This window comes from Cucurbita moschata, unplaced genomic scaffold (assembly GCF_002738365.1).
Source record: "Cucurbita moschata cultivar Rifu unplaced genomic scaffold, Cmos_1.0 Cmo_Scf00013, whole genome shotgun sequence".
NCBI lineage: Eukaryota > Viridiplantae > Streptophyta > Magnoliopsida > Cucurbitales > Cucurbitaceae > Cucurbita > Cucurbita moschata.
Window position 1 is genome coordinate 1,720,056 of NW_019268529.1, and position 22,934 is coordinate 1,742,989.

The 22,934-nt window shown below is 35.5% G+C and overlaps 1 protein-coding gene across 1 annotated transcript; it reads left to right on the plus strand.

Annotated features, from left to right (window-relative positions):
* The first annotated feature begins 13,790 nt into the window (after positions 1-13,790).
* On the plus strand, positions 13,791-20,164 carry LOC111451591 (bifunctional 3-dehydroquinate dehydratase/shikimate dehydrogenase, chloroplastic-like). Its single transcript, XM_023092063.1, has 15 exons — positions 13,791-13,826; positions 13,902-14,045; positions 14,645-14,856; positions 16,604-16,619; positions 16,729-16,734; positions 16,832-16,914; positions 17,185-17,278; positions 17,943-18,161; positions 18,245-18,591; positions 18,686-18,749; positions 18,831-18,936; positions 19,013-19,156; positions 19,376-19,524; positions 19,665-19,827; positions 19,906-20,164. The coding sequence occupies exons 1-15, from the start codon at positions 13,791-13,793 to the stop codon at positions 19,941-19,943; spliced, it is 1,821 nt and encodes a 606-aa protein (XP_022947831.1). The 3' UTR covers positions 19,944-20,164.
* The last annotated feature ends 2,770 nt before the right edge of the window (positions 20,165-22,934 follow it).

Sequence of the window (22,934 nt, forward strand, 5' to 3'; positions counted from 1 at the left end):
AAAAAAAAAAAAAAAAAAAAATTAAAGATGTGTGATGTTTTTCCAACAAGAACATGAAGGGTCACTTAAAGTTGTTTCAAAATTGAAGGAGTGGCCTAGCAAATGATAAAAGTATAGGGATGTGGCCTGGTTTGAGTGGTCCATTTGGAAATTGGGTTATGGTGTCCATTTGTTCGACAAAAACAAAATTAGGTACGAGAAAAAAGGGCACAAGGAAGCTACGTTTGTCCAACAAAAGGGCACAACATCATGTGATTATGCTTTCACTATGTTTGTTTTACATGAACCAATGAACCACTGAAAGAGATGGATTGGATAGCAAGTATTTGGCAGCCATCAACAAGTTGTTGAGTTGCATTGTTCTTGAAGCTTCCCATTTTTGTCTAATGGAATCTCAAATATAATATCTATTATGAACTATCCAAAGTTCATAAGCTGCATTCCAAAACTAACATACCTATCATGGCAAATCCATAAGTCATGGGCTCAATGTCTAACCCGCCCGCTATATTGTCTCACCAGCAACTTTATAAAGTAGCGCCTCAACTTAAGACTATTTCATGACATGGGCAAAGCAAGCTACCCTAAGTCAACAAAACAGTATAGTTAGTTCACCCACATTTAAGATTCTCCGTCTGGTAGATCTGTGGCACAAGAAATGGGTGAGCCACTTTCGAACCAAGAGTGAAGTTTATGAGCAGCTAGAGAACTGCTTGGAACTCTGAGTCCTCTTCAGATGCTCTGATAGCAATAAAGCTAGATCCCAACTTCCTAGAACCTAGGGTAAAACTTGTGGTATGGACTAGGTTAAGGATGCAATGAGAGCCTACGAGTAGGTTGCCTATTGAGTATTTTTATAATCATCCCTTTCTCCTTTCTTTTTCAAGTGTACGTAGACTGCCGATTGAGGTGGGGAACATGCAAGAGTTGTGCAGTCACAGAGTGGATCGTTTTGGAGCATCAATTTGCTTTTATGTTTAGAGTCATTTGTAATTCATATGGTAATTGTATCTCAATCTCGTTTTTCCCTTTGAAATAAATTTGAACAACATGGTCTTATAGTCATTTGTATTTAATTTTGGTGTTATCTATCTTTATTTCAAGCTCTCCAATGGAACAAAGAATCGCGTTATGGGTTTAGGTGTCGACCGAGGAAGAAAATTCAAAATTAGCCTCAACCACGTTAAGTCGTCTTCTCAAGTCCATTCCTCTAGCTTAAGTGAAGTATAAGGAAGACTTCTGATGAAGGAAGCATGGCCTAATAATGCATGTATCGTCCTGCTCAATAACTACACCCTCTGAGTTTGCTCTAGTGAGAAACTAAGTTTCCTCTCAACTTTGGACCACCATAATTTATGTTGTAGTCCACGAACGGCCCATGTCAATGGAAGATGTTGATAGGGCCGGTTTAGCTGAATCGCCCATGTCGACCCAAATTTCTATCCCTCCTTGGTTTTCATCAAATTGGACCCCTCTATGGCTAGTTCTCACAAAATTCTCAATGGTTCTAGAAACTAGATACACTAAAGAAGCTACCAAAAAAAATTTGGAGGAAATCGGGTACCGAAAGTTCAAGAAACAGACTCCGAACATCGGACAAGAGGTAAGTAGCCATCTTTGACTTTTCTTAAGAAATACTTGTAGGAATCGCTTGGATAACTATATAAACCTTAAATTAGGTATAAAGAGCACATCTGGTTATATCTACACTATAAATCTAATAGCAGTGAGTTGGACGTCCAGGATTCAAAATTTTTTTGCTCTTTCATCTACTAATACTGAGTATGTGGTAATAACTGAAGCTGGAAAGGAGATGATATGAATGACAGACTTTCTAGAAGAATTATGAAAGAAGCAGCATGAGAACATTCTTTATATAGATAGGGTGTCATACAGTTGGTGAGAAACTTGGTCTATCATTCAAAGACAACACATCAGAAGATGATATCATTTCACTCGTAGGCTAGTGGAAGAAGATGATATATGTTTAGAGAAGATGGAGGGTGTAGAGAATCCAGTAGACATGTTGACAAAATGTGTTGATGTTGGAAAATTGAGGTCGTGCAAATCACTAATTGGTCACGTAGAGTGAAGATATTGATGGTCTTTTGAGATTGAAATTCTTGGTTGACTAAATCAATCAACAAGTAATAGAATTGTTGGATGATGGATTTTGCTCCTTATTTATAGTTTATTCAATAGTTACCGGTAGTAAGTGACTATACTAGATATACAAGTACATAATTATATATAATTATATATAGTGTATGGTTACTTAAAACTATATATAAAATTATATATAAAACTATATATAGTGAACTGAACTATATATATATCTTTAGACAGTGCTTTCACAACGTACTTTCTACCTTTTGAAAGTCATCGATATAAGCCTTTAGCCAATATGCTTCTTACATTTTTTCCCTCTTATTTTTTTTTGTTCTAGATCGAGTATGTGTTGTTGTGTGGTCTTAACAACATCAGCCCAATGTTATTCTTTGTAGCATCTCATAAGCTTCATTGAATGTGTTCGACAAAATAACTCCATTGGCGAAAGCATCCACAACTTGTTAGCAACATTCAATCAATTCTAGAAAATCTTCATTTGGATACAATGAGGTGAGGTAATCCATGATAAGGACACTTTCTAAGTTTCGCTTAGTGTTTCATCTTCAGTGAAAAGCAACAATCTCATTTCTAAACCTTATGTTTCTAATTGGTGGAAAATACTTCACAAGAATTTCTCTACTAGACTATACCAAGAATTAATTGTTTCTGTGCTAAAGTATTCAACCATGATTTAGCATTATCCTTCGAAGAATTGGGGAATAAGCTCAATCTAATCATGTCTCTATCTACTTATTTGAATCGAAATGACTCACTAATGCCTAAAAATGGCTTTAGATGTAGGTGAAGGTCTTCTTATGGTAGTCCATGATATTGGCCAATGCTTTGCAGCATTTTGAATCTCATAGGCTTTAACTCAAAAGTAGTTGTTTGCATTTCGGGTCTAATAATGTACGAATTTAGCTCTTCTACAGTTAGGTGTGCATATGCTTTGATTACTCTTTCTTTGTCATCTACTAAATAAATAGCATTAGCAGTGATCCTCTATTGATTAGTCATCCCTGCTGAATTTTCAAACTCCGGATTTAGTTGGGCTCCAAGGTTTATTTGCTCTTTACTCTGTCATTCTTTATTACTCTTGCAACTTTCACCTAAAGGCTCTCTATCTCGAGATCCAAAATAAATTTAAATTCATAGGTTGGTTCATACACTCAATTATGCGGCATTCAGCTGTAGAAAATTCTGCAGAAATAAATTCAATAATAGAAAATTCAGCTTACTATAACTTTTTCTTGGATCCAACTCACTATAATCTATCACACTAACTAAATTAAATTCTTGAAATGGAACAAGAGTATTAGAGAGAATTTGATTGCTCCTTGTCTTCTTCCAAATAAGAGAACACTTGTGGATGTAAAATGGTCAACTAAACAAACATGTATAGTTTTAATAACAACTCTCTAATAAACTAAAATTACACCGTCAACATATTTAAACTACATAAAGCTTTCTCCTCCCCTCTAAAGTTAGAGGAACACACATACCAATCATGTAAAATTGGTAGAATAAGAATAGAGAGTTCGCATTTAGCGTCTCTCTTCCTTCCCTTTGCTCTCTATTCCGTTTTTTCCCTTTTGGCAGCTCTCTTTTCTTTTTAGGTAAATTTTTTCTTATATATTCTTCATTACTTTCCATTTAGGGTTGAGAAGGACTAAACGTCCACTTAGGATGTTCCTAATTGAGTAGTCAATGACCCACATGGTTTGATGATTTAGATTATAATTTTCATGTCATCTTTAAAAAATTTGTTTTTGATATTGCTTCAGCGTTAGGGTCAACAATTTGTTTCCAGATTTGTCAGTACGGTTGTTTTCAGATTTGCTACAACATTATGGTTCAGCATAAATGTTATGAAATTCTACCAAATAACTCAATTTATAAATGTGTTATTAGACTCAATTTATGCAAATTGACTTTCTTTTCATGTTGAGCCACAATGGACTATTTCATGTTTACTAATTAAAATAAATGGAGCAATAAATTAGAAAATAGTTTGTATGAGTGTAAAATTAACTAAAAAACTAATATAACTGAGAGTTGTCAGTAATTAGTTACTTAAATCTGAGTATCACCTAGAGTATCGTTCTTAAACTCATATCAAAGTTGTTGGTGCAGCGAAATCTTTCTTATATACCATATAATTTTAAAATCTCTTTCTAGGAGCATTTCGAATTTCAAATATTTGCAGATAACACATATATCAGGTTTATCATTTTAGCTCAGTCCAATATTCTAAACATACATTCTTTTTCGAAATATAAGGTAGTTCATACTCGCATGCTAGCAATAGCTTCCAAACCTCGATAGGGTCTATGGGATGTAAGAGAATCGCTTGATACTTTGAGGTCTTCCTAAAAGATGACTACATGTAGTAAAGAAATATAGAGTAAACTGAACCAGATATATATCCTTAGTCAGTGCTTTGAAAAATGTATTTCGTGGATTCTTTGTATTTCTCTTCCTATACACCGTTGAAGTCATAAATATAAACCTCTAGTTAATATTCTTCCTTGCATTTTTCTCTCTCCTATTTTTTGTGTTCATCTAGATCGAGTATGTGTGTTGTTGTGCGATCTTAACAACTAGTATTAGAGCTATGCAAGATTCATTGCGATCTGTGAAGATGGAAAGCTCAAAGATTGGAATTGAGAAGTTTGATGGATCCTATTTTAATTTTTGGAATATGCATATTGAAAATTATCTATGCCGGAAAGATCTTCGTGAACTTTTATTGGGGTGAAGCCGGATACCATGACCACGGAGCAATGAAAGCTCAAGGATTGCAAGACTCCAGGGTTGATCTGGTTGACGCTGTCCAGAAACGTGACATTCAACATCATATATATATATATATATATATATATATATATATATATATATATATATATATATAACATCAATAGTGTACTTTGTCCAAAGTATGTCTTCAAATATGAAGAGAAAGAGAAATATTAAAGCTATATAATGGTAGAAAATATGATATCATTTAAAAAGCATATTACAACCCTCCCTCCACACATGTAATAAACCAAAATACAGTGAAGGTATATATATATATATACACCAAATATTTAAATTTTCACTTATTAGTTTTGCTAATTATGGATTGGACGGTTTTTGGTGGCTGGAGTATAATCCATCGTCACCAAGTCATTGGCGTTTTCCAATCCTCCCCCACGGACTATGTCGAGCGGATCCTCCTCGCTATGCCCCGTCTTTTCAAGCAAAGTCCGTCCACCCAAAGAGCCTAAAACACCATGCATAGCGAATTTTTAAAGCAAGAAAATGTTAGTTGGAGCCGACAAATATGATACATATGATAAATTGTAATTCAAAGTTAAATACCCTTGATGTTAGTTACCTGTTGTTGTGATGAGGAGAATGAAAAGAAAGAGGAGGGACAGCAGCCGAAAGAGGCGATAGCATGAAAGTTTCGATGCCTTCGAAACCATGTTTTTGCCGTATGAAATTATGAACCCTTCTTTTTTGCTACTTCGGGAGGGTTTTTGCTCGGATTAATTTACTTTTTTTTCCCTAAAAAATTTGCCTTATATAGAACTTGGATTTTGTCTCCATGTATAAAAAAATATATATATAATAATAATAATAATTGTAATAATCATGTTGGGTTTAAATGGCCAGTACCTCCAATCATACATTTTCAGATGTCTATGTTTTCTTGGCAATTAGTAACCAATCAGTACAACTCTCTCTCCCTCACACAAAATATTGATATTTTCGTATCTACTCATAAGTCTATTTATTTATCTTGGTTTTTAAAATACATTTAATATATTTTTAGATTTCAAAACTATGAGAACTCATTCCGTTAGAGAAGAGAACGAAACAACTTACATAAAAATGTCAAAACCTCTTTCTAACGTTTTAAAAATCAAGAGACAAAGCTCGAAAAAAAATCCTAAAGAAGACAATATTTGCTAACGGTTGACTTGGACTATTACAAATGGTAGTAGAGACAGACACTGGACAATGTGTATGTAAGGATGCTCGGCCTCGAAAGGAGTGAATTTGGTGAGTGTCCCACATCGATTGGAGAAAGAAACGAGTACCAACAATGACTCATTTTATAAGTGTGTGAAAACATTTTCCTAACATACTCATTTTAAAAATTTTGAGGTAATATTCAGAAGAAATAGCCCGGAAGAATCATACTTCCAACTTGGTTGTACTGTTCTATAAGTTGTCATGTTTTTTTTTATTATTATTATTATTATTTAAAAAAGTGAAATGGAAATTGGAATGATGTTCCCTTGTTCCTATGTGGCTTTCGAGAAAACTAATAAAAGAAAAAAGACAGTATGACCAATCATCTTCAGAATTGGAGGTTTTATTGTGTTGTAAGAATCGACAGGTAGAGACAACTAGGGAACAACTTCAACCTTTTAGGATTTTCTTAGGGCACAACACGAATCTATATATAAACCAACACTATACATTCTTCTTTAAACTCTTTCGAGATTTCACGTCAGTTGGAGAGGAGAATAAAGTATTCTTTACAAGCATGTGAAAACTTTTCTTTAACAGACGCATTTTGAAAAGAAACTCGAAAGAAAAAGTCCAAACAAAACAATATTTACTATCGGACCGACTTGAATATAACTAAAGAAGTAAGGGCCGAATTTAAAAAAAATGGGATGTATGGTAGGTAAGGCCTAGGAAAAGGCAAGGTAGGGCAAAGGGGACAAAGACATTACAACAACATAGTAAATGCCTTCAATTATGCAAACCAGGGGATTCTAGAAAAAGAAAGGTGGGGTAACATGTAAAAAGTGAGTTTTTATAGGTAAATTTTGAGGGGTCAAAGTTTTTCACTGCTTCAAATTCATTTAAACAATTTATTAATACTATAATTAATGAAATGAAGATGAAACAAAAGCATTAATGAATAGAAGAAGAAGACAACCGACAGAAATAGGAGTAAATGTCGGTTTGAGTTGAAGGAAAGACATGGCCAATGGCCAATGTGAATTCGTTAATGTTATGAGATTCCTTTAAGGACTATGATCTAAGTGCGAAAAACCAAGTGAAGTCGGCAAAATATAATCAGATGCAACGTGGTTTAAGGTATGACCTACTTACTTTTTTTTTTTCGGGTTGGATTAGATGTATAGTATTTCTCTACATATGGTTCACGCATATGCACATAACCTACTAGATGATCTCGTATACGTACCCTCTAGTCTGACTATGAGCTAGGACATACAAATACTAATGGAAACCATAGAAAGAAAGGAGTGTGTATCATATCATAGTATACTTGTTTGTATGCAATATACCAGAGAAGTAATCCATGCTCATGATATATACTATGCATGAGGTCCCGCATTTATACGGCGCATGTCTTGTGGCTCATGCACGTGTCATACCATATGATTGTTTAATATATGTGTATTAAGTTATGTGATGCTATGAAGTATGTTATGTTACGTTATATCATAAGTTATGCTATGAGATGTTTATGCTATGTTATGGATCTTGTTGTGACTTCCATGTCATATGATACATAATGCTTCTATACAATAAGTCATGCACTCTATGTTAATCTGAGTACGGTTAGGATTATGAGATACTGAAATGCCACGTATATATTCATAAAAATTTATAAAAGAATGAATGATGATCTGCATCATACATTTATGTCATGATTTAAACCTATGACGACCTCATGCATTTTTGTATGTCATGTGCATCGGGATACTTTCGTGTTATGATGAGTACAAGTGCATACATTACAATATGTACATGAGCCATGATATTATTCTAGCCCTTTCCCTTGGTGGCTTCGGCAGCATTTGCTTACGCAAGCTAAAGGGCAGGCCTAGGGAATATGTATATGCCCACCTGGTCAATCCATGTGCTGTGGCTCGTGTATAAAGAAGTACTACACATCTAATTTTAGCCTGGACTGGAAAGAAGAGTTCAAGGTCATTAAATATTTTTGTTCAAGGATACGTCTCACAATGATTGCTGTGTACTTACTAAGTATTTATTACATACTCAACTCATTTGCTACTCTTATTTTTTTAAGTAAAGATAAGACAGCTCTTGTACACATGATGGTGTAGCAACAGAGGTCATGGGATCGAAGCTAGGCTTTTATATTTATATTGTAGCCCTTTTCATTACTTTGAGTTGTTATTTTGATTTCGCTATTTCCTTGATAGTTACTTTTATTTGAAATGGATTTTGTGAATGTTTAAATCGTTTACAAAATGTTTTAAATGAACTTTTTCGTGCATATTAGACATGTCATGCATGCAGTGGTAACTTATTGGAACAGATTTGGTATCCTAAACAAGTAAATTGAGGTAGGAATTTGTTGTTGTCTTACTTTATACGACGGGTTCTTAGCTTAAATTTGTTTAAAACGCATATACTTATGCCTAAGTTTGACATCAAATTACGAGAATGAAATTTATTCTCGAAGACCCAATTACCACACCCATTTGCAGGTACGTTGCTTTTCATTGCATCAAGGTTAATTATTAACACTCAAATTTGTAGTTCATTTGTGAACTTATGTGTTGTTGTACACGTTGGGGTTTCCTTTTTCGATCCTTAACGTAACATTAAACTTTGAACATTAAATGTGGGCTACAACTAGTTAGGCTAGTGCATGGTGACTTTCTCTTCGTGGTGTTAGGTAAAATTACTCAACGTAATAGTGACTTATCTAAGTGGTGTTAGGTATAAGAATATCAAAGTATTATACACCACAAATATTAAAGCTGTATAATGGTAGAAAATATCATATCATTTAAAAACCATACTACAACCCTCCTTCCACATACATATATATACACACACATACATAATTTCTGTGTATCCAAATTACAATATTTAAATTTTCACTTATTAGTTTGGGTTATTATGGACTGGAGGGCTTGGCCCAGCTGGAGTATAATCCATCGCCCCCAAGTCATAGGCGTTTTCCAAGGCTCCTCCATGGCTTATGGTGGCCAGCTGATCCTCCTGGCTATGCCTCGTCTTTTCAAGCAAACTCGGTGCACCGAAAGACCCTAAAACACCATGCACAATAAAGTATTAAAAAATATGATACCTATGATAAACCGTAATTCAAAACTAAATATCCTTGACAGGAGTTACCTGGAGTTGTGACGAGGAGAATGAAAAGAAAGAGGAGGGGCAGTAGTCGAAGGAGGCGAACGCATGAAAGTGTTGATGCCTTCGGAACCATGTTTTTGCAAGCAATCCGTCTTTGCTCGGTGTAATTTGATTTTATTTTTATGAAGAATTTGGGTTATATAGAGCTTGGATTGTGTCTCCATGTGTATATATATATATAAAGGGCAACCCTTGTTTGCTCTGTGTAAGTTGACTTTCCTTTTATGAAGAATTTGGCTTATATAGAGCTTGGATTGTCTCCATGTATATAAAAAAGAAAAAACTAATAATAATTTTTATAATTGTGTTGTGTGTTGCAGGTTTTTGGTTTCTATATGTAACGTTAAAGTTAAAAAAAGGAAAGTTTTCAAAAAATGGCACCAATAACCAACCATAACGTTCTCTTAAAACCTTCAACCGCCTCACTCATTCACGCATCTATCACCGTAACACTTTATTTCAATATTATGCATGTGTCATGTTCTCGAATTGCAATGTCAATCGGGATGATGTGATGTTCCACATTGATTGGGGAGGAGAACAAAACACCATTTATAAGAGTGTGAAAACCTTCCCCTAGCAGATGCATTTTAAAGCCTCGAGGGGAAGCCCGAAAGGGAAAGCCCAACAGGGAAAGCCCAAAGAAGACAATATCTACTAGCGGTGAGCTTGGGCCGATGTATATGTACACACAAAATGCATGAGGTCCCTATAGTTTTGCAGGATCCATTTTGTTGCATGCAATAGAATGAGTCATTTTAATAAATCTATCTACCACAACAAAAATACAATTTTTACCAAATTTACGAGTGTGCAGTAACCCAAGAACAAAGTTTATAGCACTAAAATGAGTCATTCAAAGGAGTATATAATCCGTTTGGTTGTGATCTACATTTAGCTTAATAAATCTATCTACCACAACAAAAATACAATTTTTACCAAATCTATTAGTGTGTAGTAACCAAGAACAAAGTTTATAGATATATTAGTCCAAGGTTTATTAGGTACATTCAAAGAAGTATACAATCCGTTTGGTTGGGATCTAGATTTAGCTTCTTTGCGTTTAAAACATTTGCTGCAAAACTTATGAACATCGTGCTTCATCTTTGACCAAAAGAAGTGTTTATGCAACATCTTGTAAACTTCATTAATCCTAAGATGTCCCATCAAGGCACAGCTTCTCTTAAAAGCAAATCTTTTCCACAACTTTTTTTTTTTTTTTGCAAGACAAGATGCATAAATAGTCATGAAATCTTGGTCATCTCTATATAATTATGTAGCGTAGTATGCTCAAATCCAAGAATTTAGAAATAAAAAGATCATATCTTTTAAGGTAACATATCAGCTACCATATTATCCTTACCTTGCTTCTATTTGATGACATACGAAAATATTCCAATAAATTCCATCAACTTTGCATGTTTACGGTTCAGTTTGCATTTCTCTCTATTTTTCTCACTATTTTTCTTTCTGATAGGTGTTTTGGAGATAACTGAAGATTAGGTTTGGTTTTCGTGGTGATCCCGACGTCGGGCACGCTTCATGGGTCGTGTGCGAACGAAAACTCCAGTGTTTGCCAGAGTTTTCAGTATCGCCTACAACCACGATTTTTTTATTTATTTATTTTTATTTTTTATAATATCTGATCCCAACTATTTTTTTAAAAGTTTAGATATTAAAACAAAAGTAGCAATTTAAGGGCATTTTCTATATTTTAACCTAATTTTGTATATATATAAAACAACATATATCCAAATCGTTTACTTTCATTTCCTATTTCCAAATTATATCTTCAAATATGAAGAGAAAGAGAAATAAATATTAAAGCTAATAATGATAGAAAATATCGTATCATTTAAAAAGCATATTACAATCCTCCCTCCACCCATGTAATAAACCAAAATATTTAAATTTTCACTTACTAGTTTTGCTAATTATGGACTGGACGGTTTGGCTTGGGTGGAGTATAATCCATCGCCAGGAAGCCATCGGCGTTTTCCAATGCTCCTCCATGGCTTATGACAAGCTGATCTTCCTCGCCGTGCCCCGTCTTTTCAAGCAAACTCCGTGCACCTAGAGACCCTATAACACCATGCATAACGAAGTTTTAAAGAAAGAAATGTTAGTTACAGTATGCAAATATTGTAACTATGGTAAACCGTAATTCAAACCTAAATATTCTTAATATTCGTTACTTGGAACTGTGACGAGGAGAATGAAAAGGGCGAGTTGCGGAAGGAGGGTTGATGCGCCCGAGACCATGTCTTTGCAAGCAACCCTTGTTTGGTGTGTGTAATGTGATTTTCTTTTTATGAAGAATTTGGATTGTGTCTCCAAGGTCTATATAAGAACAGCCAAAAATTTCGGCATTAACCAACCATAACCTCTCCTTAAAACCCTCATATCACTTTATTTCAACAGTTTACGCCGGAAGATTAGAGAAGGAAAAATAGTATACCCAATCCAACACCACACGGGCTGCCATGCAACGCCTCATCTCGACTCGGCTCAACATGTTACCGGCGTGGCACTCTGTCGGTTTGGCTTGATGGCTTGACGACTCGCCTTCTCATTTTAAACGGCTCAGTATACAAATAATATATAGCTTCTTCGGTTTTCAACCCTTTTGAAGTAATTTTGAAGGCATTTCGATTCCTATTTACTCAAGTTTACTTAGTTTTAGGATTTATATTAGAAATAATCATCCTATTTAATTAAGTTAAAATATTAATATGTTTTGTTTATGTCATGTGAATTTATATAGGTGGGAATTGAACATTAGAAGCATAGTTTAAAAACAACTACCAAGTAATTAGTAACTCCCGTGTGAATTTATACCGGTGAGAATTGAACATTGGAAGCATAGTTTAGAAGTAACAAGTAATTAGTAACTTCGACTGAGGCCCACTAAATAAGTAACCTTAGTGTTGGGGTAGCTAATTAGTTCGTGTATGGTATATGTCCTATGACTTCTGATACCATATTATATGTGTAATGCTTATATTATGGGATGCTTCTTTGTATAGTTATGTGATGTTATGTATACATGTATATTCATTACATTATATTATTTCTCTCTAATAGCTATGCGACATGTGGTGCCTTTTAGTTGGTCAACCAGAGCCGGAGTGGCACACGTTTGATCCTTCATGGGAGTGAGGATTTCTAGATTTACTAGGTGTTGAGATCATCACCCCAACACGTGGTAACGAGGTTGCCTGTTGCATTTTTCCATTCAACATTTGACACGTGTCTCTCTCTCCTCACACTTCTGTCGATTCTTACAAAACTCATTGCAATTGATTCCTTTACCAAATTTGTAGAGTTTTAATTGTACATAACTCTCGTGAACCTGATGAAAATCAAGGCTAAAACTCTAAAATCTTACCTCTCATTCTTCTTTGATTCTTGACGGATTAGAACTATCCAACCATCCCGAATGCTTCTTCTATGGCCTCATGAAACTTTCGTGAATGAATCTTGGTTGGAATCATACTCTAAACGCTCAAACAATTAGCTGATGTGGGACTTTCATTATCCAACACCTCCCCTTAATTGAGGATTGACTCCAACTCCTTTGGAGTCTTGGTCATTTTTCACTATGCCTTCGAGGAGGGTTGACTTCTTTTCTTTTGGAGTTCTTTGTTCGACATTTGAGGATTTACCAATCTATTGACACGACTAAGTTTAGGGCATGACTTTGATACCTTGTTAGATGAACACAACTCTCCACAGTGGTATGATATTGTCGATTTTGAGCATAAGCTCTCACGGCTTTGCTTTGGGCTTCCCTAGAGGGCTCATACTAATAGAGAGAGTATTATTTGATTATAAACCCATGAACATTCCCTAAATTGGCCGAGCGGAACTTTCTTCATCCAACATGTTTGACCTCCCATCACAAAAGGGGACCTGGAGAGGGTTGATTTTGATTATTTTTTCTAATTTTTTTACCATTTTATTTTATATTAAAAAAATTCATTCTTATATTATTGACTTACCTGTATAAGAGGAAGGGCATAATTGTAAAACACTAAAGTTAACATAGACTTTTCAAAAAAGGAGAGGCGCTTTTGGAAAAGAAACAGCAGCAACACAAGGAGTACAAAGATTCCAAATACGACCAATCATAGTTCGCCATCTGGCAAATTTGACCCACCCACCTTCTTCAACATACCCGCGCCTGTTACTCTTCATCTACCTTCCTTTCTCCCGCACTGCGCTTCCCAGAGCGGCACAAATACTCTAGCAGCCTTCTTCTGGTTTGTTCTGATTTTTTACTTCTCTTTTGTCGCACTGTATGCTCTCTAATTTATTAGCTCCATCTTAATTTTCCCCAATTTCTTTGATTTTGAGCATACCCCATTTCTTAGATCGCATTTTTTCTGTATTTTCTTCAATGGGATTGTTTCAAGGCAGTTTGATTATGCTTATACCTACTTATCTGCATTTGTAAGGATCTTCTTTGAATCTTTGGTCCCTTTTTCCAGCTTGATTTATCGACTGCTCTATCGGTCATGGACGGAAAGGAAACGAACAGAAATTCATCACAAGTATGTGTTGTTATTTTGCTGTTTGATTATGCTTCTTGTTATTTTGCTGTTTGATTATGCTTCTTCCTTTTCCAGCTCGATTCATCCACTGCCCTCTCGGACTTGGGAAGCGAAAAAATAAGGAGAAACTCATCACTAGTATGTGTCCCCATAATGGCTGATTCACCTCATTTGATGATTGCTGATACACACAGGGCAAACATTAGTGGTGCTGATCTTGTTGAGATACGATTAGATAGTTTGAAGATTTTCAATCCTCGAGAAGATCTCAAGACTATTATAAAAGAATGTCCATTACCTACTTTATTTACTTACAGGTTTTTCTTCACTGGAATCTCTCTTTGATTAAACTTTACTTTCTAATCTAACTTCGCCATAAGTAAATGAGATTTTATTGATACAATCAATTCTGTTTCTGAAGACCTAGTTAATGAAAGCGAACTGGAAAAGTACTAATTAATATCTTAAAATTGATGGTGAATTTGGAATTAGTGTTCGTCGAATTCATTTGTATGCCATTTTTTATTGCTGATACTATTGTGTTTAGCATCTGATACAGGAAAGCCTTCTCCTTGTATATATGAATGAAGTACTGAAGGATAAATGCTAAGCAACTTAGGATTGAAGTGTCTAACTTGAAGCGAAGCCATACACTAATACTGAAGAGTTTCCAGCACTTTTTAAGTTGAAATAAGAATGTGTTTCGTTAGCCAAATGGGTTTGAAGGTTCATTAAACAAGGTCATTCTCTTTGGCATAAACTTATTGTGAAAATAATTCTGGAGTGGCTATTCTGATTGGTTTATTGGTCCTTTCTAGTATAATAGTTCATGTAGCTCTAGGCTTTTAATTGTTGAACTCAGAAATTTAGTTCTCGATTTCTCTAAACTTTCACTTGGTGGTGCTTTTCGAATCAAAATCTCGGAGGCATCTGTGAAATATGAAGTTCCACTGATAAAATCTGTTTCCTCTTTGGACAATATGGATGGTAGTAAAGGACTTATCCATAATTCAAAATTGAAACTTTCGAGGTAATGACTAGGCTTTGAATCCTGGGAGAGATTTTAATGATTGGGAAATGAAAGATTGGGATCACCTGTTTCAGAAAAAAATTTTATGGGAAAATACCAACTGGTTTAAGGTATAAAATCTTGGGGACTTTGGAAGATTCTGGTCTCATTCCAGTAAAATCCATTATCTAGAGTTTCAGCGGGGACCTATGTAATCAGTACTCTGTTCTTATAAAGTTATTGAACTGCAATGTCTTCTTGTGGCTCTAACTTTGGATGGCATTAATACTATGGATCAAGTCTAGCAGATGCGACTGTCTCTCTCTGTCCCTAACTAATGCATGTGATGAAAAAAGAAAGAAAGAAAGAGAATAAAGAGTTAATTGACTATTCCATCATTGTTCTTTCTTGGCTATTTGGTAGATCAATAATCTATTGTACTTTTCATTTTAGTTAAGCTATTAAAAGTTTTTAAGGCACAGAAAAATAAATAGGAATTCTGTTTTGCTTCGTTCTTCTAGGTGGATTAGTCCATCTTCATCAGTTTTTTGTGCCTTCTTCTCCTGTAACTGATTGTTCTCTGGGATCGTAGCCATTTGCAACACCATTTTATGATTCGAAGGCTAGATCTTTTGTTAGTTTTATCACTTCTGCTTTTGGAAATTTCATCTTTTCAACCAAATGCAAGGCGTTTGTTACTGAAAAAGTTGTCATGCAAGCCATTGAGACAATATAGGGATTTTCTAGATGAGATCTTCACGTCAAAAGTTTTGGGCCATGCTGGAAAATGCAAATTTGTGGTTGTATTTGTCCACCAATTACTCTATCATCATGGGAGGCCTCGGGGGAAAGATTACAATGTCTATGGGCCTTCGCCAAGGTGACCCATTATCACTTTTCCTTTTCATTCTAATTGTTGACTGGTTTTGGGAGGACCCATGGATTGATGATAGAGCTCTCAAATTCTCTTTCCCAAGGATCTATAATATAATAACTACAAAAGAAAGTTTGGTTTATCTGTGTTGGTCTGAGTCTTCAAGAGATTGGCTTTTATGCCTGTTGGAAAAAATATGACTGATGAGGAAGCTCTTGGATCCGTGACATTACAAAAATGTGTTAGAGCAAACTAGGCCGTTTCATGAAGGAGCCTCTAAGTCATGGCCTCTCCAAAATGATGGCTGTTTCTTAGGCCTTTAACCCACTTTTGAGTGATGATAGTGCACTGTTGATATTGTGATGACTAAAGCCATCTGGAAAGCTAAGCTGCCAAAAAAAGTGAAGATTTCCTTACGGGTTCTCGTCCTAGGGAAACTTAATAAAGGGGTTTGCTCCAAATGAGATGGCCAAATTGCTTCTTATCCCCCAATTGGTGTGTTGTGCAGAATGAATGGAGAAAACCAACATCTTTTCTTCTCTTGTTTGTCGGCTAGCACAATTTGGCCCAAGAATTTGACGTTATTTGGCTTGAGTTGGCGTTTGTTTAATAGAGTTGATGAGACTCTTTTCTAGTTGATTTTTGAAACTCCCTTCCAGTAGTCGTACCATTGTGGCATCTTTGTGGAAGATGTGGAATGAGAGAAACCAGAGGGTCTTCAAAGAGAAAGCATGCGGCTTCAACCAGCTATGAGAGTTCACTCTACTGTTTGTCACCACTGGTGTTCTGTCTCTCAATCATTTTGTCATTAAGATCTTGTTCACATTTCAGCCAGTTGGGAGTCATTTTGTAACTCTGGGAATTTCTCATGTCCCTTGTGTATGTTCTTTTCAGCAATGTATACTCCTTGGTACTCTCTCTTTTAATTTATGAAATGAATGCACTAAGACACGAAGGTTTGCAAGACTCAAATAGTTTCCAAGTGTAATTCTAGTTTGTAAAATTTAAATGTTTTTTAGCACAAGGTTTGTAGTTTCATGAATTGTTTGTTTTTTTTTTTTTTTTTTTTTTTTTCCTTCTTTCTGATTTTCCATCATGTATCTGAATTGTCGATACTTGTAGATTCGAATGGATTCTCCTTCTGGCATCAAAGACTCAATTCCTGCTTGGATCAAGTTTTCTGTACAGGCTCCAGGTGAAATACCGTACAATGGCATATACTATGATCCACCAGAAGAGGTATATTTTATAAATTCACCAATCTATCGTATAATTGTTTAGGCAGTATGGAAAACCTTTTGGAACTGCAATTATGAAAATATTAATAAATATTGGGAAAATAGATTACTGACATTAGATTATAGCGTTCCAAAATGAATGGCTAATGGTACATCTTTTTTTTTTTTCATTTTAGTGATATTGTCTACCAAAGAGGAAAATTAATTATATTCTTAAAATTTTCTCCGGTTGTTTAGGGAGATCATGGGTGNTGGTGATGAAAATCAACGGCTTGAGGTACTTCGATTAGCCATGGAGCTGGGGGCTGATTACGTGGATGTGGAACTCCAGGTTACTTTCCTACTGCTAAAATAGCATTTTTGTATTCAACCGCAACGGGTTTCATAGTTCTTTGGCTAACTTGTGGTTGTGTTCTAACTGATAGAAGTTTAAGCGGCTGTTAATATGCAAGTTTCTTATACAAAAAAAGAAAAAGAAAAAAGAAAAGGTAGTTTAAGCAGATCGAGCAACCTACATCCTTTGTCTAGACCCAAGTAGGTGCTTGGAGACCTTTTGCTCTTAGCTCGTTGCTGGATAAAAAAGAATCAAATGTTCCTTGCTGAGCTTGAGGCAGAGACATGCTATCGTATGCTGAGCTTTTGTAGGGTTACCTCGAATTGGTTATGCCAAGCAGGGGTGCGCCATGTCTAGTCTTGAGCAGTGTGATCCCAAGTTGACAAATATTCAATGGGTGAATGGTTGTTCAAGGCGTCTTCTCAACTATTAATTGTTGTATTGAGCAACTAGGTTGAAAATAGTTCATGCAATATCTTGATCTTAGTAACATCAAATGCTTGTACAGTTCAAAGCAGGAAGAAAAAGAAAAATAAAAAATAAAAAAGAATCAAATGTTCCTTGCTGGAATGAACTTTTTCAAATCTTTGATATTTGTTTGGTCTAATGCAGCAATGGCACTCCTTTGATATTTGTTTTGTTATCCACTCTCATATTGTAGGTCGCTCGTAAGTTCAACGACTCCATTCGTGGAAAGAAGCCAGAAAAGTTGAAAGTTATCGTTTCCTCTCACAATTATCAAGAAACTCCATCTTTAGATGATCTTAGTAAGCTTGTTGCAAGAATTCAAGAAAGTGGAGCTGATATTGTGAAGATTGCAACGACTGCCTTGGATATCACCGACGTGTCACGCATTATTCACATAATTGTGCATTCACAAGTAAGCATCACATGCTTTGATTCACAGGGTAAGTTTCTTATATGTTATTAAGGCAATATTCACTATAGCCTGTTTGAATTCAGGTTCCAGTAATAGGGCTTGTAATGGGAGAAAGAGGCTTGATTTCACGGATACTCTGTGCTAAATATGGTGGGTATCTTACCTTTGCTACCCTCAAGGCCGGAATTGTTTCTGCTCCTGGACAACCCACAATTGAAGACCTTTTAAATTTATACAATTTCAGACAGATAGGTCCTGATACAAAAATTTTTGGAATCATTGGAAAGCCAGTGGCCCACAGCAAATCACCCATGTTATTCAACGAGACATTCAAGTCGATAGGTTTCAATGGTGTTTATGTACATTTTTTGGTGGATGACATAGTAAACTTTCTCCAGACTTACTCGTCTTTCGACTTCGCTGGATTCAGGTTCATTGCTTTATAAAGAGCATGCTAATGGTTTTTCTTGTTCTATAAAATAGAGTGGACAACAATGATTCTAGTAAATATATTTGAAATGCAGCTGTACAATTCCACATAAAGAGGCTGCAGCAAAGTTCTGTGATTGGGTTGATCCAGTGGCTAAGGTAACTGAGTTGTTGCTGTTGAAATCTAAGTTTGGCTGGTTGCCTATTTTCTTATAGTGTACGTTTTGTTCGACACATTAGTCAATTGGTGCTGTTAATTGCATTGTAAGAAGAGACGATGGAAAATTCGAAGGTTATAACACGGATTATGTCGGTGCTATTTCTGCTATTGAAGATAAACTACGAGGTGTGTGTGATCTGCTTCGCCATCTTTTCCAGTTTCATTTATAGTTCATATCTTTGATCCATTCTTAACTTAGCAGATCCCCACAGTAGTAGCCCTCAATCTGGCTCACCCTTGTCTGGCAAGCTATTTGTTGTGATTGGTGCTGGTGGAGCAGGCAAGGCGCTTGCGTACGGTGCGAAAGAGAAAGGAGCTAAAGTTGTGATTGCCAATCGTACATATGGTTAGCTTACATCTTTCACATCATTTTCTTTCTTCTGTTGAAAATCTGATGTCTTTCTTGACCATCATCTCGGTAGCTCATAGTTTTAGAGGTATCACGTTTCGTTTAGCAGTTTATGATGTCTATGGTACTAATTACAAGTGTTCGTTTCATACCCTTTTGTGTACTTATCTAACCCCATGTTTCAAATTTTGACATTTTCCTGTATTGTGCTTATAGAACGAGCAAAAGAACTTGCGGTAAGCATCGGAGTCGATGCAGTTACTCTTGCTGATTTGGATAATTTCCATCCAGAGACGAATATGATTCTCGCGAACACAACGTCTGTAGGAATGCAACCAAAAGTCGATGAAACGCCGATTCCTAAGGTATTTAGCTACCAATGATGTGCGTGTGTGATTGAGTTAGGTGCTTAGATTGTTCTCACACAACAAATGATTGTTACTTTATAAATTTTATTGATGAACAATTTTAGCTTCAATTATAGTTCAATCTGTTTGATTTGCAGCATGCTCTGAAAAATTACTCACTGGTGTTTGATGCTGTTTACACGCCGGTGATGACGAGACTGTTGAAGGAAGCTGAAGAATCCGGGGCGAAGATCGTTACTGGTGTGGAGATGTTTGTTGGACAGGCATATGAACAATACGAGAGGTTTACTGGGTTGCCAGGTAAGTTGTAGCCAAAATGATTGAACTTAGTTTTCTAATATATGTTTATATGTTCTTATAACCTTTGTTAATCTGCAGCACCCAAGGAGCTGTTCAGGAAGATTCTGAAAATCTAGTCCAAAATTTAGTATTGTTGCTGAGCTTCTTTTCTTAGTGTTGTTAATGAAAACTTAGTTGAATGAGGGAGGACGTTATTTTATTTGTTTGAAGGAGCTAACATGAATGCATTTTTATGCTCCCACGGCTTTGCATTTGCACTAATAATTGATTATGTTGTCATTCTAAGGAATTATAACTTCATTTGCTTCTAATAAACTTTTGTTTGGAATGATGATTAGCTCAAGAATTGATTATCTTTTTGAACTTTGTATACAAGTAATAAGTTTCGATGCTTATTCCGTGTGCACGTGTGTGGGCCTTGTGTAACCAATTTTGCTCGGATCGAAAAGTAGAGACTAAAGGCATGATGTTATATGATTGTATTTCCTGACTCAAACAATGGAGCTACTTGCTATATCGTTTTTTTATTCTAAGTAAAGACTAGAGATTCTTCTACAGATGATGGTGTTGTTGTGGAAGCTATGTAAATGAAGTTAGGTTAGATGATGATGTTGTTGTGGTGTCAAAGGGAATCATTTTTGTTCATCCAAGACTCATACTATGAGAGTTTGGTATGATGCTCACTATATAGAAATATCAAGTGGGCTTAAGGGTTTATTTTGTTGCACCTTTTTTACCATTATCAAACTACTATGTTCAAGATACACACTACCATGAACTAGTTTAAGAACCTTTTCGAAGTTTTAGTTCATGAAAATCATACAAGTTATGGGTATTAATGAGTCAAAAGACCTCACGGTCGCTCATAATGACCATGTTAAAACTGAAGACTAAATCTCTGTATTTTGTCAAAAATATACATTGAAGCATATGAGATCGAAAGAACAACATCTAGCAACTATCAATGAGATAATGTGAGGAGCAAGTCGATGCTTTGACCTCTAGCAATAGTCAATTAGCCTATGTGGCTAATATTCTACAGATTTTAGCGTTGGAGCAAGACTCAATGACCAAAGCACCAATCCAAGCACCAATTGTACTGACTCAACCAATTCCGGGATCTTGTATATATTGTAGAGAGAGAAACACTTTTGACTAGTGTCCATGTAATCTAGCCTCTATTTTTTATTTGGAAAACCAGGTTAATCAAGAAAACCAAAAGACTAACCCACTTTTCAAATATTTACAACCCATGGCGGAGTAACCATCCAAACTTCTCGTGGAAGGAAACTAGTTAAGTTCACAACATAGTTTCATAGCATAGCACAAACATATCATAGTATAATTCATATCATAGCATAAATCGTCACATAAAGTATCGCACATCAAACATTATAACATCACAAAATATGACATGTGCAGAGGCCTCATAGTACATATCATTCATACAACATACAAGTCAGTTTTCCAACAATCAAATTACTTAGTTGGCCTAAGCCAAAGTCACTGTGCTCTCTTGATACTAATTTAAAACTGCACCTTAAAATCTAATCCTACATAAGGAATCTCACCGTCATAATTTAGAATTTTATTAAGAAAATTACATCACTTGGTTTGCATAAAATAATCTAAACGTAGCTCTAAATAATTTAAATTGTCGAAATAGTAGCCATACTAACCTTAAATACCTCTGAAATAGTAAAAATTAGCTCTCGAAGAGTAAAATGGTAGGTAATGGTACGAACATATCAGACTTGAGCTAGTTCAGTCGAGAAGCCGAGTTGGAGCGTTAAAACATGAATTCTCCAATTGGCTCCTAATCGCCAAAGTTGGATGAAATGGAGGAATTGTTGGACTCCGTAATCTCAGGGACCCTCCTTTTATATTAGAGTCCAACTCTCCCTTTTATACTTATGCATAAGCTTGCAATGAATTAAAGAGTAATATTGTAATAACCAAAAACATAAGACTTACGCAGATGAAACCGTAAGTGAACCTCTTGGGGGTGAGCTTACACCCTTAGATTAGGCACGTTTAGGGTATGAGACTTGATGTCTCGGTGAGGAAAGAACTGAACTATGATACTATAAAGTTGACCCACTCATGGAACATGATGAGCACATAACTTGAGAACCCGATCATGAGAAAATGCAATGAGCGCTAAGTAAGCAGATTTTGAACATTTTTATGTTTACTACGTCGGTGTCTTTGCTTTGATTTACTTGTAATCGTGGAAACCTTTTTTATTTTGGGATTTATGTGTAATCTTCAAAAAGTAGGTCGTTGGTCCACTCCATTGTATATATTACCGTAGGTTCATATCTATATATATATAATCTTTTTATCGACTCAAGAATCGAACATATGTTTATGTATGTTTTGGTTCGGAATGAATTAAGTTGATTGACCCGTTTACATCAGGTTTGGAAATAGACCAAGAGGGCCCACCCATTTGAACATCGCCACCTCACCCACGTGATATGTGGGATTTCGTTGGTGGTTCTTTCCGGTACGCGGCTTGTCACATGAGTTTTAATACACTTTTTTATCTATTAATTCCCTCTCTTATGTGAAGGTGATGTAGCCCCCACTTGTGTTGCCTTCCCCCTTCCTTCATTTAATGCCCTAATTAATATCTCATTTCATTAATGCCCAAAATAAATCCAACAAATATAATCTTTACATCATTCACCCCTATAGTTTTATATATATATTTTTTAAATGTTTACATTTTTACACCCGAAAAAATTCGAGATTCAAATCCCGCCAATGTCACGTGTCTTTGAATAAATGATGTTAATAACACGAATTAACTCAATTTAACAAATTTATGGTTTGGCTCGGTTGAGTTGGGTTTTATAAGAGTGTTTAGATTAAAAAAAATTTAGTGGCGACCCGCCCGAGAAATGGAGGTTTAGGCTCTAGAAGGATTTAGTGTTGTTACTATTTTACAAAAAATGCTTACTTATAGATCAGATCATATTAGAGTTTGACAAGAAGTACTCAGTACTACGATCATTGGCAGGAACAATACCTAAACTTAAGGATACTCCATAATCTTTTCAATTGCTTGTTCGAGAATTACGATCTTTGGCTTTGGAACTGAA